This window comes from Diadema antillarum, unplaced genomic scaffold, assembly GCF_040938485.1.
Source record: "Diadema antillarum isolate AM-2024a unplaced genomic scaffold, OU_Dant_1.0 seq00001750_RagTag, whole genome shotgun sequence".
NCBI lineage: Eukaryota > Metazoa > Echinodermata > Echinoidea > Diadematoida > Diadematidae > Diadema > Diadema antillarum.
This window is the reverse complement of record NW_027272432.1, coordinates 90,549-115,432: the sequence shown is the minus strand read 5'-3', so window position 1 is coordinate 115,432 and position 24,884 is coordinate 90,549. Positions and strand designations below refer to the sequence as shown.

General features: G+C 39.3%; 1 protein-coding gene across 1 annotated transcript; it reads left to right on the top strand.

Annotated features, from left to right (window-relative positions):
* The first annotated feature begins 290 nt into the window (after positions 1-290).
* LOC139712004 (suppressor of fused homolog) lies at positions 291-23,618 on the top strand. Its single transcript, XM_071623846.1, has 11 exons — positions 291-547; positions 766-1,003; positions 5,302-5,436; positions 13,032-13,171; positions 15,485-15,627; positions 16,476-16,561; positions 17,004-17,200; positions 17,530-17,788; positions 19,166-19,304; positions 20,740-20,808; positions 22,312-23,618. The coding sequence occupies exons 2-11, from the start codon at positions 858-860 to the stop codon at positions 22,381-22,383; spliced, it is 1,386 nt and encodes a 461-aa protein (XP_071479947.1). The 5' UTR covers positions 291-547; positions 766-857; the 3' UTR covers positions 22,384-23,618.
* The last annotated feature ends 1,266 nt before the right edge of the window (positions 23,619-24,884 follow it).

Here is a 24,884-nt window from a genome sequence, read left to right as displayed (position 1 = left end):
AGATGGGCCGGTAAAGCGGGTTCATATTATGAAGGTAGTCACTTAATATCAAAGTGTGATATTTTTAGTTTGATCTTTATTTTGTTGGAGCTTTTTGCTAAAACATAATTAAGATAATTTTACTCAACACAAAAACTATTTTCAAAGTTATAATATTTTTTGTTGTAAACTTTATAATATTTGTTTATTTTTATTGGAAATTTGATATAAAATCTGTTTCTATTACCTATCAGCAAAACACACCGTAAAAATGCAATGTTGTTGGTCTGGAGGTGCACTGCGCACGGCGTATGATGTTTTCGGTCGTATTTTCACGTTAATGTTGTTCCATTCTTTTTCCTAACAGTTTCGTCTACATTCATTGAAAGTTTACATTGCCAGTATCATTTCATGTGAACTGGAAAAACATTCTCCAACATTTTTAACCAAGCAAAGGGGAAGAATAATACACGGTAAAGTGTGGAAGACAGGACATCGCCCAGTACCCGTCGCTCTGCCGACAAGATCGAGACCACCAGCGCAGCAAGGGATCGAGACACTTGGGTAGGTGAGTGCAGTGTGTGTGGGAGGTGGTGGTGCGAGCGCAGTCACACCGCGTTGTACATGTATGCATTCGCAAGGTTCGGCCTGTGTTTTTACGCTAAGCACTGCACATAACTACCGAGCGAGGATTGCCTGTGGATCGTTCGTAAACTGTTGGCTGTTCCCACAGCTTTTGAGCACCGTTTGAGGCACTAATATTCTCCCTTATCCTCTCTCCTCTAGGATACTTGACGGAGTACAAAGTTTCAAGTATAGTGGGTTCATTCTTATCGGACATTATTGATAGGGAATCCGCACAAGTTGTTCAATCAATTATGGAGCAGCAGAGGCAAGGGGCGGAAATTGGACAAACATCGGGCCCAGTGCTACCGGCGGGTTTGGAAGCTGTGTACGCAGCATGTCGTCGCCTGTATCCAGACCAGCCCAACCCTTTACAAGTCACAGCTGTCGTGAAGTACTGGTAAGGCTATCTGAGATGCGATTTTTTTTTCTTGTTATTGCTTTGTTAAATAAACCTTGTAAATCTTAACATTGACATTTGCAACATTTTTATTTAGAATCTGGCTTTATCTCTCCCTCCCCCACATTTTTGTGAATTTTCTTTAACATTAGAAGTCTAGAACCTCTGGTACTAAAAAAATCAGCATTTTTCAGAAATGAGAAAGTTTTAGAACATAGCGTTCTGCATGTTTTTATTTCTTTTTTTTCCCCCTCTTACATACATGAGTAGTATATAGATCTGTAGATGTAACTTCTATAGTTAAACACATCACAAATATCCCCATGATTCATTCCCACCCCCCCCCCCCTCCCCCCAATAATCTAGCTATGCAGGTTATTGGAATTTGATACGACTCTTCACATCGTAGGTCCCTACATTAATGTTTGTGGTATTGTGCTGCTGTCAGTGTTAAGCAGTTGTTTGTGCCTGGCCAGGTGAGATGAATTTCTCATTTATTTACTTCAGAGGAATCAAAACATAAAATAGTGTAAATATAGACTCCATAAAAAGAAAAAAAAAGTGTGTGCTGAAAAATGTAAGAGAATTTCCTGACTGCCACATTTCTGCTTTTAAAGTATGTAGGCCTACAATGTATATGGTTTAAAGTTCAAGATGCCAGAATTATGAGTTTGGTATTGTTTGCATACAGATAGTGCATTGATGTACAATGTGATTGTGAAAGGTGTAGACCGGAAAATACATGTTGGCCTACATTGGTCCCTTGATAGCTAGTTTATTAGCTAAGAGACTCATAGAGTTTGTTTCTTGTTTGTTTGTTTGTTTTGCTTATTTTCTTTTTTGTTTTATGGCTTCCTGGCTGCTTTCATTTTGATACCAACCAGATAAAAAGAAAGTAGTTTCTTGTTCCCGCGCACATCCAATTTTGGTGTCGCATCATTTTTTTTTTTACTACAGTCAAACCTGTCTATAGGGGCCACCCCAAGGGAGACCAAAAAAGTGGCCATTGTAGACAGGTGGTCGCTATAGACAGGATTGTTTACATGGTTTTTCTCTTGGGGGGGATTGTGTTCAGTGGTCTCATACGACAGCTGAAAACAATATCAGAAATTCACCTACCAGTTGTGATCATGATCTACAAAACCAGCAACTGTATCGGCATAAGGCTGCGTTCACATAGAAGTATACTATTCGGGTATTCGGGCTCGTTTTTCGAGGGCACGCGAATAGCTTGAATCGAACGATAGGATTTCCTCACACCGTTTCACATAGGAGGGCACTATTCGAAAGTACCGAATAGCTGCGAAAAGTATAGCAAAGTGGGAATCGAGCTTGTTCGATTTTCTTGCAGCGTATACCGTCTCTCGTTTATGAAATAATGACACTTTTGGTCTGGATTTGCCCTTTAGCAAAAATAAGCATGTCGACTGACATTCTGATGCAGTTTAGAAATTGTTAATAAGATTTGCTGGGATGTAGGAGGAAGAAATCCTCACTGCATGGGATGGTGAGTTGACGGTGCGGGTGATGGTGTACTCGGTGCCCGAATAGCGAATACCGAATACCGAATACCGAATACTTCTATGTGAACGCAGCCTTAGGTACTTCTGTGGGTCTGAGACGTTGCATGCTATTGAGAACATCAGCATGTACTCAGTATGTCGTAAATTGACAAGTTGTCTCCACACACTCACGTTCATTGATTGTATGCATATTATTCATTCATGAGCCTAGCTTGGTTTGAAAGGACATTTACTTGTGCCCGCTATAGTGTGGTTTCGCACCACCTCATTAATGATTTTCAATCATGTGTAAACTCACCCCAAATATTTCGAAGCCAAACACACTTGCATCTGAGTCTGCAAAGTCGAAGCCGTCAGTACAGGTATGATACATACAGCTGTACAGTGTACACAGCAGTAAAGTCATTCCAAAATTTGTACAAGTGTCAAAAGTAATGACAAATATTCAACTTTAACTTGACTGTGGAGACTCAGATGCAAGTATTTTAGGTTATGAAATGTTTAGGGTTAGTTTGTGCATGCCTGAAAATGATTATACGAGGTGGTGCTAAACTATGCCAGTGAATATCGCCAACTTGCAATGGCACATGTATGCAGCGGCTTCAGATCAGAATAATAATATCAGGGGCCGGAGAATGTATTGTGAGGGTGGTGGGTCAAGGTCAAAAGTATCCCCCACCCCCGCTTAGATGAGAAGAATCTAAGGATGGAACCTTTGGAAATTCATGGATGTTGTGATTTTTTTTTAAATGTTTTTTTTTCTTTTGACAGCCAAAAATGTTGGAGGGGGCAACACCCCCCCCCCCCCCCCACACACACACACACAGACCTCCCATATCACCTCACTCCATAAATCCAGACAAGCAACTACAGTGTCCTTTTTTTTCTTCTTTTTTTTTTACGTGGCCTAAAAAATACCAAATGTAACAACAACAGAGCTTGACATCAGAGATTTATTCCTGTTAAAGAAGATTCTGTGATGATTCATATTTGACTGTGAAATAGTCTTGTAGCTGTAGCCTAGTAGTCATTCTTGATACATTTTTTTTTTAATTCTTTTACATGATATCAGTACAGTGTATGTAATATAAAGTTAGAAGGTCACATGAATATCAAGGTGTTTGGAATTCTTGTGATGATTCATATCATGCAAGGTAACATCAGCCGAATACATAATAGGTTGAATACTCTCCTTTGAAGCTGGTCAACTGTCATTCGTAGATGAATATCTAGTTGTTCAATCAATCATCAATGCCACAGTTGGTGCATTATGACAGTTGGTCATGCAATGTGATTCAGAATAGGCCTACATTTACACAGCTTGGCTAGGAACCCAGAACTGATTCCCACTTTACCTCTCCCATTCCCTTTCTTCCCCCCCCCCCCTAAAGTTATAGTTTGTTAATCCACTATTCAGTCTTTACCACACACAGTGGAGTGCCACTCAATTGCACTTCCTTTGCATGTGTTATTGTGTCTTTATACTTGAACTGAAATATGACAAGAGAAATATAAACCTATCAAGCTTTACAGAAAAAAAAGTCCTTTTGCCTGTAGTTTTGACGATAAAAGGTTTTGGTGTACTCGAAGGAATCAGTGAGGGAAACTTGACTAAAGATCAGCTTTAATTCCCAGGTGCATACAATGTACGTGTACATGTGTCAGGGGTGTGGCAATATGGCATGAATCCCTTTCAGAATGCTCAGAGATGCTTGTTAGATGTTCAGATTTGCTTTTCATCTAAAGGAACAATGATTCTTTGGCTATTGGCCCATGTAATATGTAATCAACCATGTAGCAGTCTTGCCTATCTATCACATACAATGTACAATCAGTGAATTCATGGTTTATGGAAGACATGTATAGTGTTGTCATTAGATACCTGTAAGTGCTGAATATCAAACCGTGATGCATTTTTTTTTTCTGCCTTAAATGTGGCTCAATATGTATTGAATTTCTAAGGTGTATTTTGTTGACAAAACAGCAGTGAGAATTAAGAGAGCCATGAGATTTAATATGCACAGCTCAGTGTCTGCTTTAAATGAATACAGTTTTAAAGTGTACAACAGTACTACACAATGTTTAATTTGCAATTAGAACTGGATGGACAGAATAAAATATGTTTAGATCATAATCGACTGTGAAATGATTTTGCATTATTAAAAAATACACCAACTATGCCAAATTTAAGATCAAAGCTACGTATCACAACTACATTTTTTTTTTTTTTTTGATGTCAACTTGACATAAATTTGTGAATGGGATTCTCTTTAGACTTACCAGTTCCTCTACTATGCAGCATTCTTTTCCTTTCTTTTCTTTTCTTTTATTTCCTTTTCTTTCCTTTTCTTTTCTTCGAGATGGTGCATTATTATTGTGATAAATTCTATTTGATTTATCTGAGCTACAGATACAGTAGCTTACACTCACTTTTCTTGGTAGATTCCTGTACAGCTAATTGTGTTGGGTTTCTGTTTGGTTTTAGTTGATTTAGCATCAAGCTGCCTTTATCAGCATGCCAATATCAATTCTCTGTTCTTGAAAACTGTGGTGCTAGAATGCTATTTACATGTACATTTGTACATGTGTTTGTAAAATGAAAATGTGCACACTGCATACCAGGTAGGTATCTTAAATAGATAAATACTTGATTGTCTGGCCTTTCCTAGTTTAACTCTGTGCTTGGCTCATTCCTCTGGTAATGATTCCTATTTCTTTTTCTTTGATGTATCTTTGATTGTTTATTCAATTTTTCTTCATACCTCATTTTGGAAGGTTAAATGGCCCTGACCCATTGGACTTCATCAGTATGTACAGCAACCCCGGTGAACCTGGACATGGCATTCCTCCACACTGGCATTACATCAGCTTCGGACTGTCTGACCTGTTCGGAGATGGCCGAGTTCATGAGTAAGTGGACAATGATGGTGTCTTGGTTGGCACACAGCGGCATCACTTATTGATTAAGAATGGGAGAAAAACAGGGACAGGAGACAGTGGGGGGGGGGGGGGGGGGGGGGAGGAAATGCTCTCAGGCGTGTTTGGAAATTGGAGAATGCAGAAACAATTACTATGGCTGGAAATGTCACGCCAGATGTATATCATGTTCCCACACAGTTGACATGTCTGTCTACTGACATATCAGTGTCTCGTGTGTATGTGTCTGTTTGTCTGTGTGTGTGTGTGTGTGTGTGTGTGTGTGTGTGTGTGTGTGTGTGTGTGCGTGTGTGTGTGTGTGCATGTGTGTGGCATCATGGGTTCTGTAGAAAACATTGTATGATATATTGTCTGCTTGTGCATACGGTGCAAGTATTGAGTCTTATCTGTCATCACCCCACTTGGAACAGAAGATAGCCAAGATATTTTTGTCGAGACTGAGACGAAATGAATGCATTACTGGTCTCTCTTCTGCAGGACATGCTGACACATACAATGTCCTACATAAACAGAGTGTTGATATCAAATTATCAGATTCAAACTGCAAAGACAACATGTTTTGCTGAAGCAGAGAGCTCTGCATGAAGACTCTGCTGTTTGCTTAACATTGCAATAACAGGAAAGCTTGAGGTTCACCGTATGACACTGAAGATGATCGTCCAAATGAAGAAGATCAGTAGTTTCATTTTCAGCACTAAGGATTTTCAGTGTGCTGTAATCATTGAAGTGTTCCAGGTTATGACAACAGGATCAGAAAAGTAATCCTGAAAGACAGGGCAATTATTTATAAAAGTATGGGTCAGGTGCAAAATCTTGTGATTATAAAGGATCAGGAAATGAGGCTGAACTCTGAATTTTATGCTCTGTGCAGTAGTAACTGACTAAGCATTGGTTTTCAATGTAGGTAGCAGACACATTTTTTTTTTATCGATGGTGTAAAGCATGGTATTGCTTGGAATTTGGGTTGACATCGTATTATGTGATACAGACTTTTGTCCCCCATGTGTGAGTCACTAAGAATACAACCCTGCTAAAATTAGCTGGTCAAAGACTTCAATTGTCATGGGGCAAGGCTTTTGTCAACTGTCTCTGCATTTTCTGTTTGCAGAGCATTTTGATGATATATGGCAGCAGACTATGGAATGGTTCTGGGTCATGTTCTTTCTTTGTCACTATCAAGGAAGGGGGGGGGGGATGGGGTTCAATAATTGCCAGCACACAGAATGCAGCACATATCCAGAAACAAAGACATTTTCATGGTCACATGTTTGCCATCTCAACCAATCTCACAAAGAAAAAAAAAACCACATGCTTTCATTTTTAAAACCGACTCATTGCTATCCATCACAGCGTCACATCACAAAAAGTATACTATGATGTCAAACTCTAAAGACGAAGACCTTGGGTGAGCCGATTAAAATAGCTTGATACCATTTGTCTGTATTTTTTTTAATCATAAGTCATGAAGAGAACTTATTTCAAAAGGGCAGATTTCCAATTTGATATCATAAATAGAATTGCTCTCTTGCTTGAAATGACAGGGCAGAAGCAGCAGTCATTAATCAGCATCCGTTTGCATGCAGCTTTTGTGAACGTTTCTTTGCTGAAAAAGTTCGCATTGAGACACTCTTTGGTTCTGAATAGACAGTTCTTTTGCTACTTCTATCAAAGCCCTTTGAGGGCATTATATGATTTATGTTGTAAATTATGAGCTCTGGCTTTGGGAGTCACTATTTCAGTGTTTATTTGATGAATAATGAAGTATTTTCTTAGCTATAGGTTGAAGCAGTCGTTTGCTCAACCACCTAGTTAATATGAAATAAGTGAGATATCCCAATTATGCCAGTTGACTGTGGAATGACATTGACACACTGTGAGCTTATACCAAACCATCTAGAGTCAGTTTTCCTCTCGAAACTAAAACTGTTTGGAGTTTTCAATGATAATATGACACTTTTCACTTCCATGCACTAGAGGTACGTGTAGACTGTATTCCCAAGATGCTTTTATCGGCCATTGCAGTAGTATGATAGATGACACATGTCAAAAAAGGATGTTGACTTGACATTTGCACATGAAAGGGGTTTTTAATTTCACATGTCTGGTAACACTACATGTACAGTCTCCAGAGTCCTTTGATAAGATTGATATGATGTGACTATCATCACCCATGGCAATGTGATAACATATTGCATATAAATGATCGTGACAGATTGCAAGGTAAACTACAGGCTCGAGCTACATTTGTAAGTGCCCAGACTCAACCACGGACTGAGCAATAGACTCCATCTTTTAGCCATTCAATTAAATACATGATACATGTAGCATACATGTCGTGCCAACCCATATACAAGATGTTTATTTTGAACTGACTTGTGTTGTCTGACTCGGGATGCATGTTTCAATCAATTTGATAAAATCTTAACTTAAAGAAAACACCCTTTAAGAGTTAGTGCATAATGTTTTGATAGCCCTTGAACGCCGAGATATCATAAGAGTCCAGGGGCCCGTTTCATAAAACTTGTCATCAGTAACAATTGCGACATTTCTATGACAAATTTGCTCTCAGCTAATCAGATGCAAGGATTTCAGTAGCTTGTCACATCTATGACAACTTGTCACTGATTGATGACAAGTTTTATGAAACGGGCCCCAGGTCAGCAATAATTTTGTACTAAACTACTCTGGGCTGAATTCTAAAAGTCAATATCTGCAATGGAACTTTCTGACTTTGGTCAGATTCCTTAACCTGTTTTAATAGGACAAACTGATTTGCTATAACACACATTTCCCAGAGACACCTGCCCGAGTATACTCATGACTAGTTTTCAACGGGTATACCTATCTAAAGTCACTTTATTGTGAAATCTTGGCCAAATCAAAGTGTGTGGTATGGGGGGTGGGGATCTAGGGTTTGGCATGGTACACTACTAGTATTGTACAGTATCTCAATTCAACAGTTTGAATCTATCAATTTTAGGGAAAAACATACAAGGTAATGAAGTCACATTTTCTGAAAAACTGTATGTCACATGAATGACAGCAATACCAAGATCTTGATCAGTACACAGTTGTATACGATCTTTGTATGGCTGAGAGTTAGAATTCCAGATGTAGGTACCATTATTTTGCTCAGTGTAAGTGTGGTAGTCTTTCTGCAGTAAGTGCTTGCAATGTATGTACCTGAGCCATTTTGCCTTTTCTGCAAAGTCCTTTAAAAATGAAAATTTTGATGGTATGAGTTTTCCTTCATAAATCTGTTCCCTTGCGGCAAAGAGAGCATGGGAAATTGATTTACACAGCAACAAGGAAGTCAGACGAGGATATTTCCAGCCAAAGGATCATGGTATTATTAAAAATATTTGCATGAGAGGGCCCCTTAATTATTGTACAGAATCTGTAAAGCCTGTTTTTCAGTCTCTTCTGCACTTTAAAGGGTGTTGTTAAAAAGGTAGGGTGGATTCAAAATAGGGTTGTTCAGCCTCTCTTGTCATTTCATGAATTCATATTTGCAGTCATGGTAAACAAGATCTAATTATGATATGGATCTTTTATTGTAACACCACATACCAAGCTTTTCTCTGGAAGCCCAGGCAGGGGGTGACTATTTTTATGGCGATGTTATTATTCCGGGGATTCTTGTTTTTCAGTCTCAATGTGAGAAAAGTTCTTTCCCAACTTATTATCGACAAACATGTTTATGCAATGCAATCACCATTGATTATTTCACCACGGCTTTGTTGCAAACATGGACTGCTGTTCTCACTTTGATACCATCAGTGGTCCATTTGTTTGGTAAAGTTGGTCGTGTCTATTCTTTCTATTTGACAGGTGCCTATCACCAATCAATCTAGGACTATATTTCAAATCTAGCCTTGGCTATAAAAGAAGGTTGACATATCAATATAGATTAACAGAGACTATTGTCATTTTCTATGTGTACACAGTGTGCACATACCTTTGCCTTTGTTACAAGTGGGGGTGGAGGGATTCTTCAGGAATGTGGATCTCTCATTGCAAAACAATTTTGAAAAAATATGAATATAATGTGGATTTCTGTTCCTTAACTCCAACTAATGATAAACATGTTTGTTTGTACTTCAGCACAGGAGGTATTCTCACCGTGGTTGCATTCAATTGCCTTTTGTGACTCATGAATGTTGCCCGATTAATCTCTCTGGGACCAACCTCCATCTTTGATTGATGCTATAAATGGGTTGCCACCAGTAATGACAAGGTTTCAACAAAGAAATTTTATGTAACCATAATTGTTCAGATTATTACCCAGAAAAAGGATCCAAAGCACCGGGTGTTGAAGTACAAGTGTATAGTCTAGAAACAGTTAATTTTTACCAGTCATCTGGATTAAAGTGATATGGCTGGATGAGCATTTTAATTCATATGGTACATGTTCCAATGCTTACCTTTCTAGCAGGTAAGGGTTTGGAACCCATCGTCAATCTATCATTCCCATGACTATATGCATGATATTTGCATGCTTTGTGATTCACATGATGTGGACATAAAATCAAATATGAGCGAAGATATCCCTTCTTTATTGTCTTATTTTCTGTAAATTTGCTGACAAGCAAAGCTATCAAACCTTGAAGGTTTTTCTCCCATTTCTCTGGGTACCTGATAAGACAATCAGGGGAGTAATCAGCATGACAGCAGGTACATCCTATCATATCAATTGGCATTTTTTCTTATTGCCTAGTATTTGCAATGAGATTATTACTTTGTGTTTGGTCCCAGTAAGATTTTGCATGAAAAGTGCTTGAATACACAATGTATTTGTTTGTTTGTTGACAAGTCCATGTCCTGATAAAAGAGAGATCTAGAAAAATGATGGCCAGATAAGTGAGGTTGAACTGGACATGTCATGTACATGTATCTAGGATTCAAACAAACATTTTGTAATCTCTTCCTTTGTTGAAAGCTAAATCCCTGCCACAGACATTGGGATTTTAAAACCAGTCTCACAAAATGATGTTTACTGGCTTTAATTTAGCTTAGTCTGTTCTCCCCCCCCCCCCCCCCAAGTAAAACAACAACAACAGCAACAAAATCTGAGATTTCTGTCATTCAAGCTTCATTAAGATTTGCATGGATGCCCAAAATGTGTGATACAATGTAATCAAAGATTTCATACAAATGCACCAACACAATGTTCAAAGTTACATTCTTCACATGAGTAGACAGAAGTCATATGAGAAAAACAACATGAAGAGACACATAATCGTTATGAGCGATGTTGCAACAATTATATGTCACATGCAACACATATAGTTTCTTTATGTTGCAGTGAAAGAACATTCTGAACATCCAAGGGAGCTTGTTATTAAATATAAAAGCAAGTTGGTTTACATATTAATATGAGTGATATATATTTAGTTTTGCAGTTGTTCTGTTTTGACAATTTAAGATTTTAGGTCATTTGAACAACTGCACTAACTGCAAATTGAACATTGCTAATTCATCAGCCGAGTTCGTTTGAGGCTGAGTCGATCAGAGATTGTCCAGAGGAGTGGCTGGAGAGGTAGATACGTGAAGTGAAGTCTGTACATGTCCTTTTTAACAAAAAGGTTGCACCCTTGGCAACCAAAAATTTTGTCTGTTGACTACCTAAACATAGCAACAGCTATTGAAATGCATGCAGACTTGACTTCAAATACTGTTCAAATGTATATCATCCCTGAGAAACAGACCCTTTGGGAGAAGATAACAAAAGCAATTTGAGAACATTTAGTTAAACTGGCCTTTATTTTGGGAATGCAGTCGCGCCAAGTCACATGCCGTTAAAGTAAGTTCCCACGGGTATGCAAACATGGCATATAGAAGCAAACATCCTGTAAGCTTCTGGCATTGTTCTGCCTCATTAGTCTTTCTGCAAAAAGAAGAAGAAAATACTCATCAAGTTTTTCGCCCTCCTATCAGGGCAACTGTAAATCATGCGTCTGTGATGTTTGGTAGCTGGTGTCTTTGTGAGAGCCTGGGAAAAAGTGATGAAGAATGAGAATTATGTGGTAATGTAGTGTAATAGACCTTCAATTTCACGATTAGCCAAAATATGTGGCTCATCACTCAATGAAGTCTCATTAATTTCTTGATTGTGATTGCTTAGACATGGCACATGAGTGCTTTTCTTTAGTGTGATCTCGAGATGAAATGTTTTGAGCGTGTGCAGGGATTCCGAGCGAAGCGGAGCAATTTCTTTAGCACTTCTTCCATCCGTACTTCCATGTGACAGAGCAACAATGCGCATTATCTGTACATCAAAGGGTCGAATGACAATAAGAAGCAAGTGGGGGTGAAAGATGAGAGAGAATAAGTAAACACTCTTGTTGACTTGAAAGAGAAAATGATTTCCTGTTACGAGAGAGGAGTGGATACGCATGTAGCGTTACTCCCAACCTCCCCATTGTTGATTTTCCAGATGATTAAATGCTACAGCCATGTCCCACATTGTCCCCCATTCTGTAAAGGTTGCGTGCACCTTTGGCGGCTTATGGTGGGACAAAACCAGGTGAGCACGTTGCCAGAAATATTTTGGTCCCCATGGTACGCCATCCTTGTCAAGGATGAATCCCACAATCTTTCGGGGTGACAGAGCGTGTCTGCCATTTTTTTTCTCTCTCTTGCTCTTTATGTTCTGGTAATGTGTTGGCAGTGTTCCCATGCGTATGTCTTGTGTAAAAGTTTCTCAAGTTTGTGAATCATCCTCCATGCTTCTGCTTGGACAATGAAGTATTCAAGCTGGTTACTCTGGAAACATCCAGGACTATGAGGTATAATGAGAATTTTCCAGGAAGAAAGCAGTTGTCCCCATCACTACAGTGTATGAAAATCCAAGCATGCTTCAAGAAAACTTTGATAAACCTTTGATCTTTCTGTTTACGTATGGCAAAGCCAGCTTGAACATGAAAGGGTGTTACACCTTGAATTGAACAAGTACAGTTGAACCTCTCTGTCTATATCCGGCCTCCCTTTATCCGGATCTCTCTATTATATGGACGCAATCTCGCCGTGATTTTTTTTTTTTAATTACGGGAGAAAAGAGGGATTCCCAACTCCTTGAGAACTCCTAAACAAACACACATGAATTACATATACTTGATACATTTCTTAATAATTATTGAGGTAAATCATCCCAAGAATTTATAAAATTTATAAAAGAAAATGATTTCTTGCAAACACGAACCTCTATTTTGGGGTCTGTTACTGAGTGTAACAATGAAAAGGTTGCAGTATACACATTACTACATGTACATCTACATCAGTACTACATCAGTACCACTGAACTCAGTTCAGTGATCAGTACATGTGTATGTATATGTATTTATACATATAGTACATGTGTATGTATAAAGCATTGAGTCTCCCGTATCCGGCCAAATCCCTTATCCGGATGAGCCCCGGTCCCGATTTGTCCGGATACAAGAGGTTCAACTGTATACTCAAAAGAAGTTCTGCACAGAAGATGAAGAAGAAATGGAAGAAGAAAGAGAGAAGAAGAGAATTGATAGGTGACACACATTCGTAAGCTCTGCTTATCTGTTTCTCTATAGGATTCCGTCAGGGCCCAACGGCCCAAGTGGCTTCGGTTTCGAGCTGACCTTCCGGCTGAAGAAAGAGCCGACTGAGACGGCGCCCCCTACCTGGCCAGCAGAGCTCATGCAGGGACTAGCCAGATATGTCTTCCAGTCAGGTGAGGCAGTCGTGCACATCAGACAATATTTGCGAATACCACTTAAATCAGCAGGAAGCACATTTTAATGTTTTTGCCATAGATTTGGATTTTCTTTCAGATTAATTGTTGTATGCCATTTGTATCTTGCTTAATTTCTCATCCAGCTTTTTTAGCTACAAAATATGTTGTTTTGGTTTCCAAGACTGATGTGATGATAGTGTCACACATATCATGATCGTATCCCACTTCATTTCATGGAGCACTCGGGTTTTCACATGCAAACCAAAGTGGCATCTGTACCTACTTTTATAAACTTGATATTGCTGCTGAGTTTGAAGCTAATGCATACAAGAGTTCACAACATGATTGACTTAAAGATGGATTGAAAATGGTGAACAATGGCAAAATGTCCGTCACAGTGGAATGGTTAGTCAGAAATAGTGGATCCCTCAGTGAGGGTATTAAACACTATGAGGGTCGATAAACAGTTTGGTGATATCAAAATAAAGTGATGGGGGGCAGTATTAGTCCTGTCATTGCTCATGCCAGGATCGAATTTCATGAAAGATGTTAGAATCGCAGCTCTTGCTAGAATAACAACTTCTTGTAGCAACAACCAATCAGGAAGCAGAATTCTTGCTGTTACCATGACACCTGCCATTTCAGCAACAGTTGCTTTCGTAGCAACTTTGTATAAAATGGGGACGGCTGTTAAACTGCTGTGTATATTTAGGAATACAGTGCATTATTTGTATCGGAAAGGAAGTCTTCTTGCCCAGGGAATGCTGTGGATATTGGAATATAAATCGACCATGTAAATTAAACCATTTAGAGACACTATTTGTGATTCTGTAAGATGCCCATGTTCGTATAAGTACCTAATATCATGTGTTGCAGCAGCATTTGGTGTTACATTCATGTACAATATGTACTCCCATGCAATCACTGCAGTGCATGCATGAGGGAGGAAGCAAGAGTAGCAATCTTGTCGTTATACGCTTGTCAATAAGGAAAGAATCAGTTACCAAGGTGGCTATCATCTCAAGAGGCTATCAGCCAATCAGTCACAAAAGCTGACAAGGATCCCATTGGTCCACCTGTATGCCTCAGTGGAGGGTATATAGAGAGATCTATTCAGACTGTATTATCAAAGCAGACCAAAGACCAGGGCATTCTCTTCTTCCTCCACAATGGTGTTCTCTTCCCGCCCCTCCCCCCACTTTTTTCTCTCTCCCTCACTAAATTGCTTTCTGTTTATCTATCTGTTGATCTCTCTTTTCTTTATCCCCCTCTTTTTCACTTCCCACTCACTAGCTCCACTGTATGTACCTATTAATCCACTATATCTGCCTCTCTATCTACTTTGTGTATTTCTATTTTTTAACCCACTGAGGACTGATTTTGCAATAACACGCATTTCCCATAGACACTTGCCTGAATATTCTCGGGACTCATCTTCAACAGGTTGAGGGGGCAACTTAGATAAAAACAAAACAAAGGATGCCTTAGAGGGCTGATTCTTTGTGGAAATATTCCTGTTTTTGTTCAGAAGGAATTTGAAATGTTTTGATGTAACTTTAATTTTGATTCAGAGATTTTAGTTTTTAAATTCCTGTGATACATTGATAGAATTGATCAATTTGCAATGAAGTCTCAAAACAAGTGTTTGTGATTATCCTGTGATTTGCAATACCAGGGCTCTGTTGCGTAAAAGTTGAGATAAAATATAAATCAGACAATCAAACGTAAGTCTTTGAATAGTGAAGTTCTGATTAGCTAGTACAGCCTGACTTTGATTTTGATTTTCTGGTTTATGTTTGATTGCATCATTTTATGCAACAGGGCCCAGATTAACAGGTTGCCCCTGGTATGGCTACCTTAACCCGTTGAGGACGGTTTGATTTGCTACAACACGCATTTCCCATACACGCTTGCCCAAGTACACATGGGACTTGTCCTCAACAGGTTGAATATTATCCTGTTTTGTTTTGTTTTGTTTTGTTTTGTTTTTTCCTTTTAGGGATATTACATATTTATGCTGTCACAACCGTAGAATAACCAATGCACTCACGGCATAAGAGACCTTCTGTAGTAGTGAGTGATAAAAGTTTTTGTCAGGGCATTGCTATCATCTTTGGCAGAATTCTACCAAATGCATGGTCTGCTAATGTTTGTAATAGAGAAAGGACTTTTCTCGACTGAGTCTAGTGGGATGTGACACGAATGGCAATGAGTGCACCTCAGACTTTGCATGCTTTCAATCAATAAGAATCAAGCATTTATAAATGGTACTTGTTGATGGCATGTCTGCTCTAATTCTGCACCCTGCAGGAAACACTCTTTGTAATGGAGACCACGTGTCTTGGCACAGTCCCCTGGACAACAGCGAGTCTCGCATACAGCACATGCTGATGGCAGACGACCGGCAGCTCATGGCGATCAACACGCCCCATGGCATCGTCAACTTTATACAGGTAGCCGCGCTTGGTGTCATACCTATCAGCTGTAAAGAAAGCAAACAAAACAAAAACAGAAAGCAGCCTGAGGGGTCTTCTTCAGGTCAATTTACTAAACATTACCACGCACTGAGAAAGGTTCAAACTGTCTGTTGCATTTTTGAAAGGAAAGTTAAAAGTAAAGGCCAAGTGTAGAAATGAAAGGTCAATCCTCTGTGAATACACGTCACAATGTGTGATTTCTGCTTTGATCAAAACAGTGGCATGAAATTCTAAGATGTCTTCCTTTCACATTGATTTGAAGCTACAAAATGCATTTAAATAGTACTTTGCTCTTGTTGTGTATTAAAGATTGATAAACATGATTTCTTGTTACTGTCCAACAGTAAGGTAGCATGGTTTAAACTGTTGCTGAATCTTATCTACCCACATGTTGCTATGTGCATTGAAGATGCCATGCACACTATGACTATATGGGGTATGTATAAAACAACACCAAAATGTGAGGGATATGACTGCTTTCTTGTGTTAGCTTTAGATGCAGCAATATCTGTTGATTATTTTTGTCTTTGAATATCTTACCTCTCACAGATTGTTGTCGTTGAATATCTATCTCTCACAGATTGTTGTCTTTGAATATCTCTATCTCACAGATTGTTGTCTTTGAATATCTATCCCTCACGGATAGTTGTCTTTGAATATCTCTCACAGATTGTTGTCTTTGAATATCTATCTCTCACAGATTGTTGTCTTTGAATATCTATCTCTCACAGATTGTTGCCTTTGAATATCTATCTCTCACAGATTGTTGTCTTTGAATATCTATCTTTCACAGATTTTTGTCTTTAAATATCTATCTCGTACAGATTGTTGGAGTGTGTACAGAAGAACTCCAGGCATCTCAGAGGTGGAATGGTCCAGGCATGCTGGAACTCCTCAAGTCTATGGAAGTGTGAGTGTAGTGTAAATTCCATGCTGTAGACAATATTCTATATTCAATACTGTATACGCCATACATATCTCAAGGTTTTATTGTCATGAATTTTGGGAGTCTAGTGCTATTCGCGAATTTAACAACACCCAAAATCATTTACTCTGATTTTGACATGAATGCGACGTGCAGGGGCATATTTCTCCGTTCATTTTTGTACTCCACAATCACAAATATAACCACTTGCGAAATTGTCGGGATGTCTGTATTATGAAAAAATTAGACTCGCTAGATATATGGCATATATTTACAGTATTCAATTGGTTCATTGTGCTGCTTTCTTTACATCCACAAATGAGCCACATATGCTCAGTTTGTACTATGATATGAAATTGCTTGATTTCCATGTTATTGTGAGGTCGCCATGTTCAGTTTTTGCCCCGCCCCCTTTGTTGATTGACAGAGCTGGAGGGGAGTGGCTGGTGACAGACATGAGGCGAGGCGAGACCATCTTCGAGGTCAACCCCCATCTCATGGATGAAGTCGAGCACGGCATCGAGACGGAGGGCTCCAATCTCAGCGGTGTCAGCGCTAGGTGCTCTTGGGAGCCGGTCGGGGACTGGACTAATGAGGGGGACACCCCAAGGATATCGCAGCTAGGTTAGTCTCATTACAGGCATGAATGGTGTATTGAAGATAGTAATGCTCTTAAACTTCATATCTTTCCAGAAGCTTGCAAATTCTAAAAATAGATATTGGTGGTATTTGATATTTTCTCTCTTCCGCCACAATGATTATAGTGTGTAAAGGAATTTGAACAGAGCAAGAAGTTATTTCAGTATTCAATTTGTAATACATAAATATCATACATGCTATATATTTCATGTAGTATACGTGATATCTTGGTATGATATCTGTGATATTCATCATGGTTCACTGAGGAGGAGACTTTAAAAAGTCATCATTTCCATCTCTACTTCATCTTGTAGAAACCGAGCAGATCCGCCAGGCTCTCACCCGAGGCCTGTCCAACGACAGACCGGTCCTACCGCCAATCTCAGGTCGTCCCGGGGAGGAGGGGGAGGGCAAGGAGGAGGCAGAGGGGCGCGGTCTGAACCGGAAGCCCTCACTGGAGAGCGACGCTGACACCCGCAGCTCTATCTTTGAGCTCGGCAACTCGCGCTACCTGGAAGGGGTCAGCATGAGACTGAACCTGGAAGCTGCCACACTGCTTGCCCTGGCTCTCAGGTTTGTGTGCTGACCTTTGAGTGACTATTCAGTGATCCTTTAGTGACCCTTCAGTGACCCTTCAGTAGCCATTCAATGACCATCATTATCTTGATGTATTGCATAGTGTCATGTCGATATATCATCTTTTTGTATGTATGTCTATGCATGTGGTGTGTTTGTGATTGTCTCCAACAAACTTTGAGTGAGTCAGTCTCTTCCATGGCTATGATCATTGATGCTTTGTAGTATGGATTTTTTTTTTTTTTCAATCCAGGAGGCATGCATGTATAACTATTGTAATCTAGGGGTGCATTCGAGCGCTCTAAGGCAAACCAAAGCAAACTGAACCAAAGCATACCATACCGAACTGTGCCAGATTTGGAGCGTTTGAACGGTCTGTTTTGAAAGTGTACCTCATGAGTTATTTTTAGAGGGGGTCACACATTTTGTAGCAAAAGGGTCATTCACCTGGCGCGCTTTAACTACTTACAGTTGTCCCGAACAAAGAGAATGAAGTCTTTGCATTATACCGTATGTGCATAATACATGCATTCTCACATGCAAACTTTTGGTGCGCTTTTGGTACTCTTTGGAGCACATCAGGAAGTGGTCCACTTTTGGCTTGGTTCAGTTCGTTATGGCACACTTTAGTAGTGTTCGAGCGCTCCTCTGGCATGGGTACGGTTTGGTACAGTTTACTTTAGGAGAGCACTCAAATGCACCCTGTGGGTGCTTTCTAGTGCTATACTGAGGAGTGCCATACCATACCATATCCTTTGCCAGAGGAGATCTCAAGCACTCTTAAAGTGTACCGTAATGTATCGTACTGTGCCAAAAGCGGACCTATTTCCATTGTGCTCCAAAAGCATTCCATACTGTACGGTGCTTCAGAGTGCTAGTACACAAAGTGGTCCTAAAGTGTACACACCGTACCAGAAGTTGGCATGAGAAGAATGCATGTAGCACGCACTACATCATAACGCAAAGAGTTGATTCTCTTTGTTCAGGACACGTGTATGTAGCACAGGTGCGGCAGGTGCGTGACCCTATTGCTATAAAACTTGCCACTCCTCCGACTCAAGTCCAAACACAACTCACGAGGTTTGCTTTCTCCACAGGGTACTCAAAACTCCCAATCTGGCTCAGTACGGTTCAGTTCGGTACGGTTTGGTTCTCTTGAAAGTGCTCAAAAGCGACCTAGGTCTCAGGGTAACAACTGCAATGAAGAGAGATGTTGTATGTGCAGGAGTGAACGTTCTGAGGTGTCGAGGCATGATAATCATTATCTTATGGACAGCGTGGGGTTATTTAACTGTGTATGCTTCACATATGCTGGTTCTTTTTTGTTACTTCCTCATTTCTATTTTTCTGGTTGTGTGCCTTTTACACATACAGGGGCCGCATCAAACATGGCCGCCACTTCACCTTCAAGAACGTGGCCAACGACTGTGCAATCACGCTGGTGTCCCCCAGCGTAGAGGGCTCCTTCGTGGAGGAGAACCATCCCTTTGTGGCCAGGGGTCCCTGGCTCCAGGTAAGACATGTCATTCTCTGCACAGCCTTGTCATGCAGCTTTCACACTTATTGATTTGTAACACATTAGCATTCACAAGAACTTAGATTCATCGCCATGTCAACTTCATAATGTGAAATCAAACGAATGAAAGAGTGAAAAAATTAGCAAATTTAAAGTAACACAAGGAAGTTGTGGAATAGTAAAGTTTCATATGATTATATTTCACATTGATATTGGTCATTGCTTCTCTAACCATTTTTCTTGTAATTTTTCCGTTTGACTCTTCTCTCCAAATTTGATTTGTAGCCGGTAAACATGGAGTGGATTTTTTTATTTATTTTCTTAATCTTGTGTACCATTCTTTATCCATCCTTCAGTCATCTGTGTGATGATACTGTTCAACAGCATGGTTTATGCAACATTGATTAAAAACAAATACTCCTGGACCTTAACAAACATTCACCCCCTAACCAACCACTCTAGACAATGATTACCATCACTTAAACTAGAAAATCAGTGAAATTATTAAGATGATGAATATTCATGAAAAATAACGGATTGAACGAGATAAGACTGCAAAGTCATTTACATGCAACAATATTTGTAAAGCTTTGCTGTTCACTGTTTTACTCCAAACAGATGATAAACTAAAGAGAATGTCTTCTTGAATTTTGGTGCAAGTTCATGAACTTGTTAGGACTGACTTTCAAGTCGGTCTTGACACTTAATTTATCATTTATTGATTATTAATAATTTTACACAGTTTCCTGACAATGTGGTGACAGTGAATCGTGGCTCTATACCAAGCCTGCAAAGTAAAGAAGATTATGACACCTGTGTAACTCAGGAAGATTACCTCAGTGAACAGTATCCAGGAGAGCCATGGATGTTAATCAAATGGTTGGGAGAAGGCAAATAGTTATAGTCAAGTTGTAATACCTCCCCCCTATTATGTTTGTAATCAGATAACTGTCAGCTGAGACGTTCTGATCGACAAACATTTGTGATTGCATGGACATATAACAAACACACAGCATATGTTTAGGGTGTATATGTCAAAATATACCAACAATGGTACATGTGACCTGTGTAGAGGATTAGTGTCTGTTTATCTCTCGTTTTGTTTGTCACAAAGCTAAAAAACATGTAAGGCGTTCTGATTTCATGCCATACAGTGGCAGATCCAGAGGGGGGCGCATCGCCCTCTTTATTTTTTGTTAAAACAAAAGAATTTAAAAGGAAAAAAATGGGGGGGGGGTGCGCCCCCCTTTAATTTTGTGAAGGCGCCTTCCCTTTACAGCATTCCTGGATCCGCCCCTGCCATATGTTAGCATTTTCTTTTGACCACTATTGGAATATCAACATTTTTTAACATCTCTTTGTGAGTTGGACTCGCTGCGTACGTAAGCTGAAATGATATTAAATAAACATTTCTTTTGTATTTATATTATAGCTCCTCATCTCAGCGGATTTTGCAGATGAAATGTCCAACGACCTTGAATGCCTCCCATCAAGAGAGAGTGTGAGTATTTTCAACAAGTTTGCCCTTGAAGTGAGAAAGGTGTGCTCTTAACCTATATGAAGTAAGGAATTTCAAAGATATCTGAGAAGTTTGAAATCTCTAAATGTTCAGCCCACACCTTATCTAGTCAAGCATCAACCCATTCAAATTTTACAGAGTGAATGTAATTTGTCATCATATTCATTGTGACAATGATTAGGACAGAGATATTAGAGCAGTTGAATGATTCTCTTTGCTTTTCCACTCAATGGCAAATTAGATTCATTGTAGCAACAACCTCAAAGTAGAAACAAGGAGTGCTTTTGAGTATCTAGTCAGTTGTAAAAGATGGTTTTCATGCTAGGTCTGTCCAGCGTTGGGGGATAATACACAGTCTTGACCTGGGTTACTGGTCATCACTGTACGGGATCTCTCTATTATCCATACATGGACTGGTATATGAATCTCTTAGCAATTAATCAGTGTGAAACTTCACTTAAAGTACAACGTAACAATTCTCTTGCCAATACAATGAAATCAGGACATATGTGTCAATCACTACGATATGATGTGCAGTGTGTATGTCTATACCAACCAAAGTACTGTTGCTAAAAGGTAACGGACTAAGAGGATGCTGTATTTCCACTCTTATGCCATGTTATTTCCACATTATTTGAATAATGAAACTTGCAAACATCATTTCAGTTAGCATAATGAAAAGTGAATTAAGAATGCCTGATTTATACCCAAAACAACTTGCATAAAAGTATTGTGCTTGACCATGTCTTGCTAATCCAACAATACTACCTAACGGGTTGTCCCCCAGTCCCAACATTGCCTGATAACTGAGGTTGGACTATACCAAATGTTCCCACACCTCATAGTAGTCCTAATATACAAATAGTGCACAGGTGAGAGGGCACTAGTGGAAATGCAGCATACTTGAGGGTATTTACAATGGTGTAACATGCACAAGAGCAGCCGAGTGCATGTTGCACAACATTGTGAATACTCGAGAGTGCGCTGCATCTCCACTAACTTCGCAAACTTAAACCTGTGCATTATATGTATTATAAAATGGTTTTGTGACCTATTTTTCACTTACCTTATTTTATGGGTAAATACCAGTCAGTTATGTATAGAATTTACATTTGAAAAACCCAAGATGTACGAAGAAGTGCTCCAAACACACTGCTAATGGCACTGAACACGAAAATTTGTTCATGGTAATTAAAATAGGTGACTGAGTGCATGCCCTTTAACTGACTGAGTGCGCATTGCTAAAGTATGCAACTGTGATGTCACTAAATGAGATTACACAGCAAGTCACAGTCATATACACTCGTTTCTCTGAGGGGTCATTAGTAGCAGGCATTAGATGGCAGTCAGTGGTAGAGACTAATGCCTGCTGGGCATGTTGGGTAAAATTAAAGACTGCTCACGTGATTGCTCTCATCCAATCATTTGATTAGGATCCATAACCATTTTATAATCATATCTATCGACTGGCTCTCTCGGTTGCAGCTGGACTTACCCAAGGTGATGGACTGGAGTGAGAAGAAGCTGCAGCTGATCATCACTCCAGATGAGACGTGAGATTTGGGTGTGTCCCATTCAGGATGGCATCTCTCTGCCCAGTGGATGGAGCTCCTTGTTTCTCTCTTTACCCTTCATCTTCTACTCCATCTTCTTCTCTTTCCGTCATTCTGGCATGTAATAAGTATTAGACTGAAATGAACTTCTTGTATTCCTGTCACAATCATTGTACTTAGATTTCAGAATTGATGTCGTAGTGCCTTTTTGATAACTCTGTGGTTGTCTAATGAAGCATGCGGACTTGAATGTGCTTTGTAAGTTGCGGTAGCACTTATTGATGATAAGAGATTATAGACTTTCGAAAGTGATAATATATAAAAGCAATGACATCAGCAGTCGGTCGGATGTAAAGGGCAAAAGCTGAGGTCCTGCTCCATGTATGCTTTTGCATGGCTGAATAACAAACTGCAGAAAAGCAGCGAAAGAGATGTAAAAATTACTACAGTGGATCTGGTCCTGAGGATGATGCACTGCCATGCCTGTCTTTGTTGCTTCTGTTCCGTGTCGTGGCTTCTGTCACCAGTTGTAGAAGATGATCTCTTTGTTTGTAAGCTGCAGCTTTGTTTGTATGCACTTTTACAAAATCATTAAGTATTCACCAAGATGGAGGGGACTTGGGGGTGCAGTATTTGAATTCTGCCTGATATGGCGATAAAACGCTCTCTTGCTCTGCCCTCTTTGCCATGAGATTTAGGTAACTACTGCTGCAAGGGTACTACATTGTCTGAGATAAGAGAATATCTGCATGAGACCTGAAGAGGGAGCCCTTCAACATATACTGTATTCATCTATTTGTTAGAAGACTGAAAGTAAGAGCTGCCTGAATCATGCAATATGTGAGCTAAAATACTAAGAACCAAAAAGTAAAAGAGGGAATCAGATATAAGAAGAATTAAGTGAAGTATTGAGAACCAAATCTACAAGAGAGAATCAGATATGGAATGTGAAGATTTGTGCTGGTCAGGACAAGGTACTGAGCCTGTCATGCAGGGCAGGCGTAAGTCCACCATAGGACTTTAAAGCAATGGATTGCCAATATGGCATTTTCAAGCACAAATGTTGTTCTTACAAGTAACCTAAAGAGTCAATCACTTTTGTATTGTTTGTAATCATTTGCTTGTCGACACGTCTTGTGAAGAGATTTGACTAAGCAAAGGACAAGTGGCACTCACCCTTCAGTGTAAATCTGATGGGTAATCATATTACTTCACCAGCCTTGTGTGGGGATTTGCAGACAAGAGACACAACCCTTTGAAATCTTAGACTCTAATCTTGCTTTAGAACTGGGTGTCTGCTCCCTCGATGTGTACCTGTCTTCTAAAGTAATGAGTGGGTACCCCCTGAGATACAAATTCGTTTATATATATATCCTCTCGTCATTTTGTATGGTTTTTTTTATTCCCTTTGCATTGGCAAGTGGGGTGAATATGATCACTTTGAGGCAAGCTGTAATGAAAAGAAAAGTTTTATTCCGATGATGCCGTTGCCGTATTACAAGTTCTGGGGTAATTTTTATCTGCAGAAATTATCATATTGTCCTCTTTTAATCGACAGCTCTGAATTTTACAATGTATCCTATGTAGGATCAAGATTACTGGTAGATGGGACTGATTGAATTCTAAAATCTGCACAAAATCAGGACAAATCACAAAAATTTGCCAATTTGAGACAGAAACAGTAAAATCTTCCAAAATGTGTTACCAGTTATGAGGATCCATTGCAGATTCAGCATATCAGAGGCTTTTTAATAATTCTGCAACTGAAATGAAGAATTACATATGAACATCAAAGGGATCACTCTACCCTATGAAATACAAACAATGACAGATAAAATCATTAGACTAAAACCACAGAATTTAACTGAGAAATGAAATAGAGAGGGCTGAACCATGTTTCTCTATTTTGAATATCAACAGATATGTTTGTTGTAATGAAAGATGAAAGTACCAGCCTCTTTGTTTATTCAATTTCATTATTGGTCACCTTCTCCTCTTTAAAGCTGGAATTTGTTTAATGCATGTGGTCTTATTTGGATGCATAAGAAGAGAAATGTTTGAAGAAAGTGATTTTAGTTATTTGAGATGAAATATTGATACTTCTGTTCATTTATTATCACTGCCAATATGTTATTTAACATAGATCTGCTATGATGCATAACTTGTCATACCACCTACAGTCAAACCAGTGTATAGTGGCTACTGTAGGGAGATCAGAAAAGAATGGCCTTTATGAACAGGTGATGTGTGTAGTAAATGTCACATATGTTTCTCCTGTACATGTGTATATGCTAGAGGTTTCGGCACATGGCTAATCATTTTTACCTCCGCCAAGGAAGGAGGTTAAGTGATCATCGCATTGGTTTGTCTGTTTGCAAAATAACTCAAAAAGTTGTGAACGGATTTGAATGAAACTTGCAGGAAAAGTTGATAATGACACAAGAAACAGATGATTAAATTTTGGTAGTGATGTGGGAAAGTCTATGGATTTTTAAAGGATTTTAA

Excerpts from the sequence above, each read along its gene's own strand:
- LOC139712004 (XM_071623846.1), top strand. The coding sequence starts at position 858 with ATGGAGCAGCAGAGGCAAGGGGCGGAAATTGGACAAACATCGGGCCCA. Across the intron at positions 16,562-17,003 it reads CTCCTCAAGTCTATGGAAGT|AGCTGGAGGGGAGTGGCTGG; the intron begins GTGAGTGTAGTG and ends GTTGATTGACAG. Across the intron at positions 17,789-19,165 it reads CTGCTTGCCCTGGCTCTCAG|GGGCCGCATCAAACATGGCC; the intron begins GTTTGTGTGCTG and ends TTACACATACAG.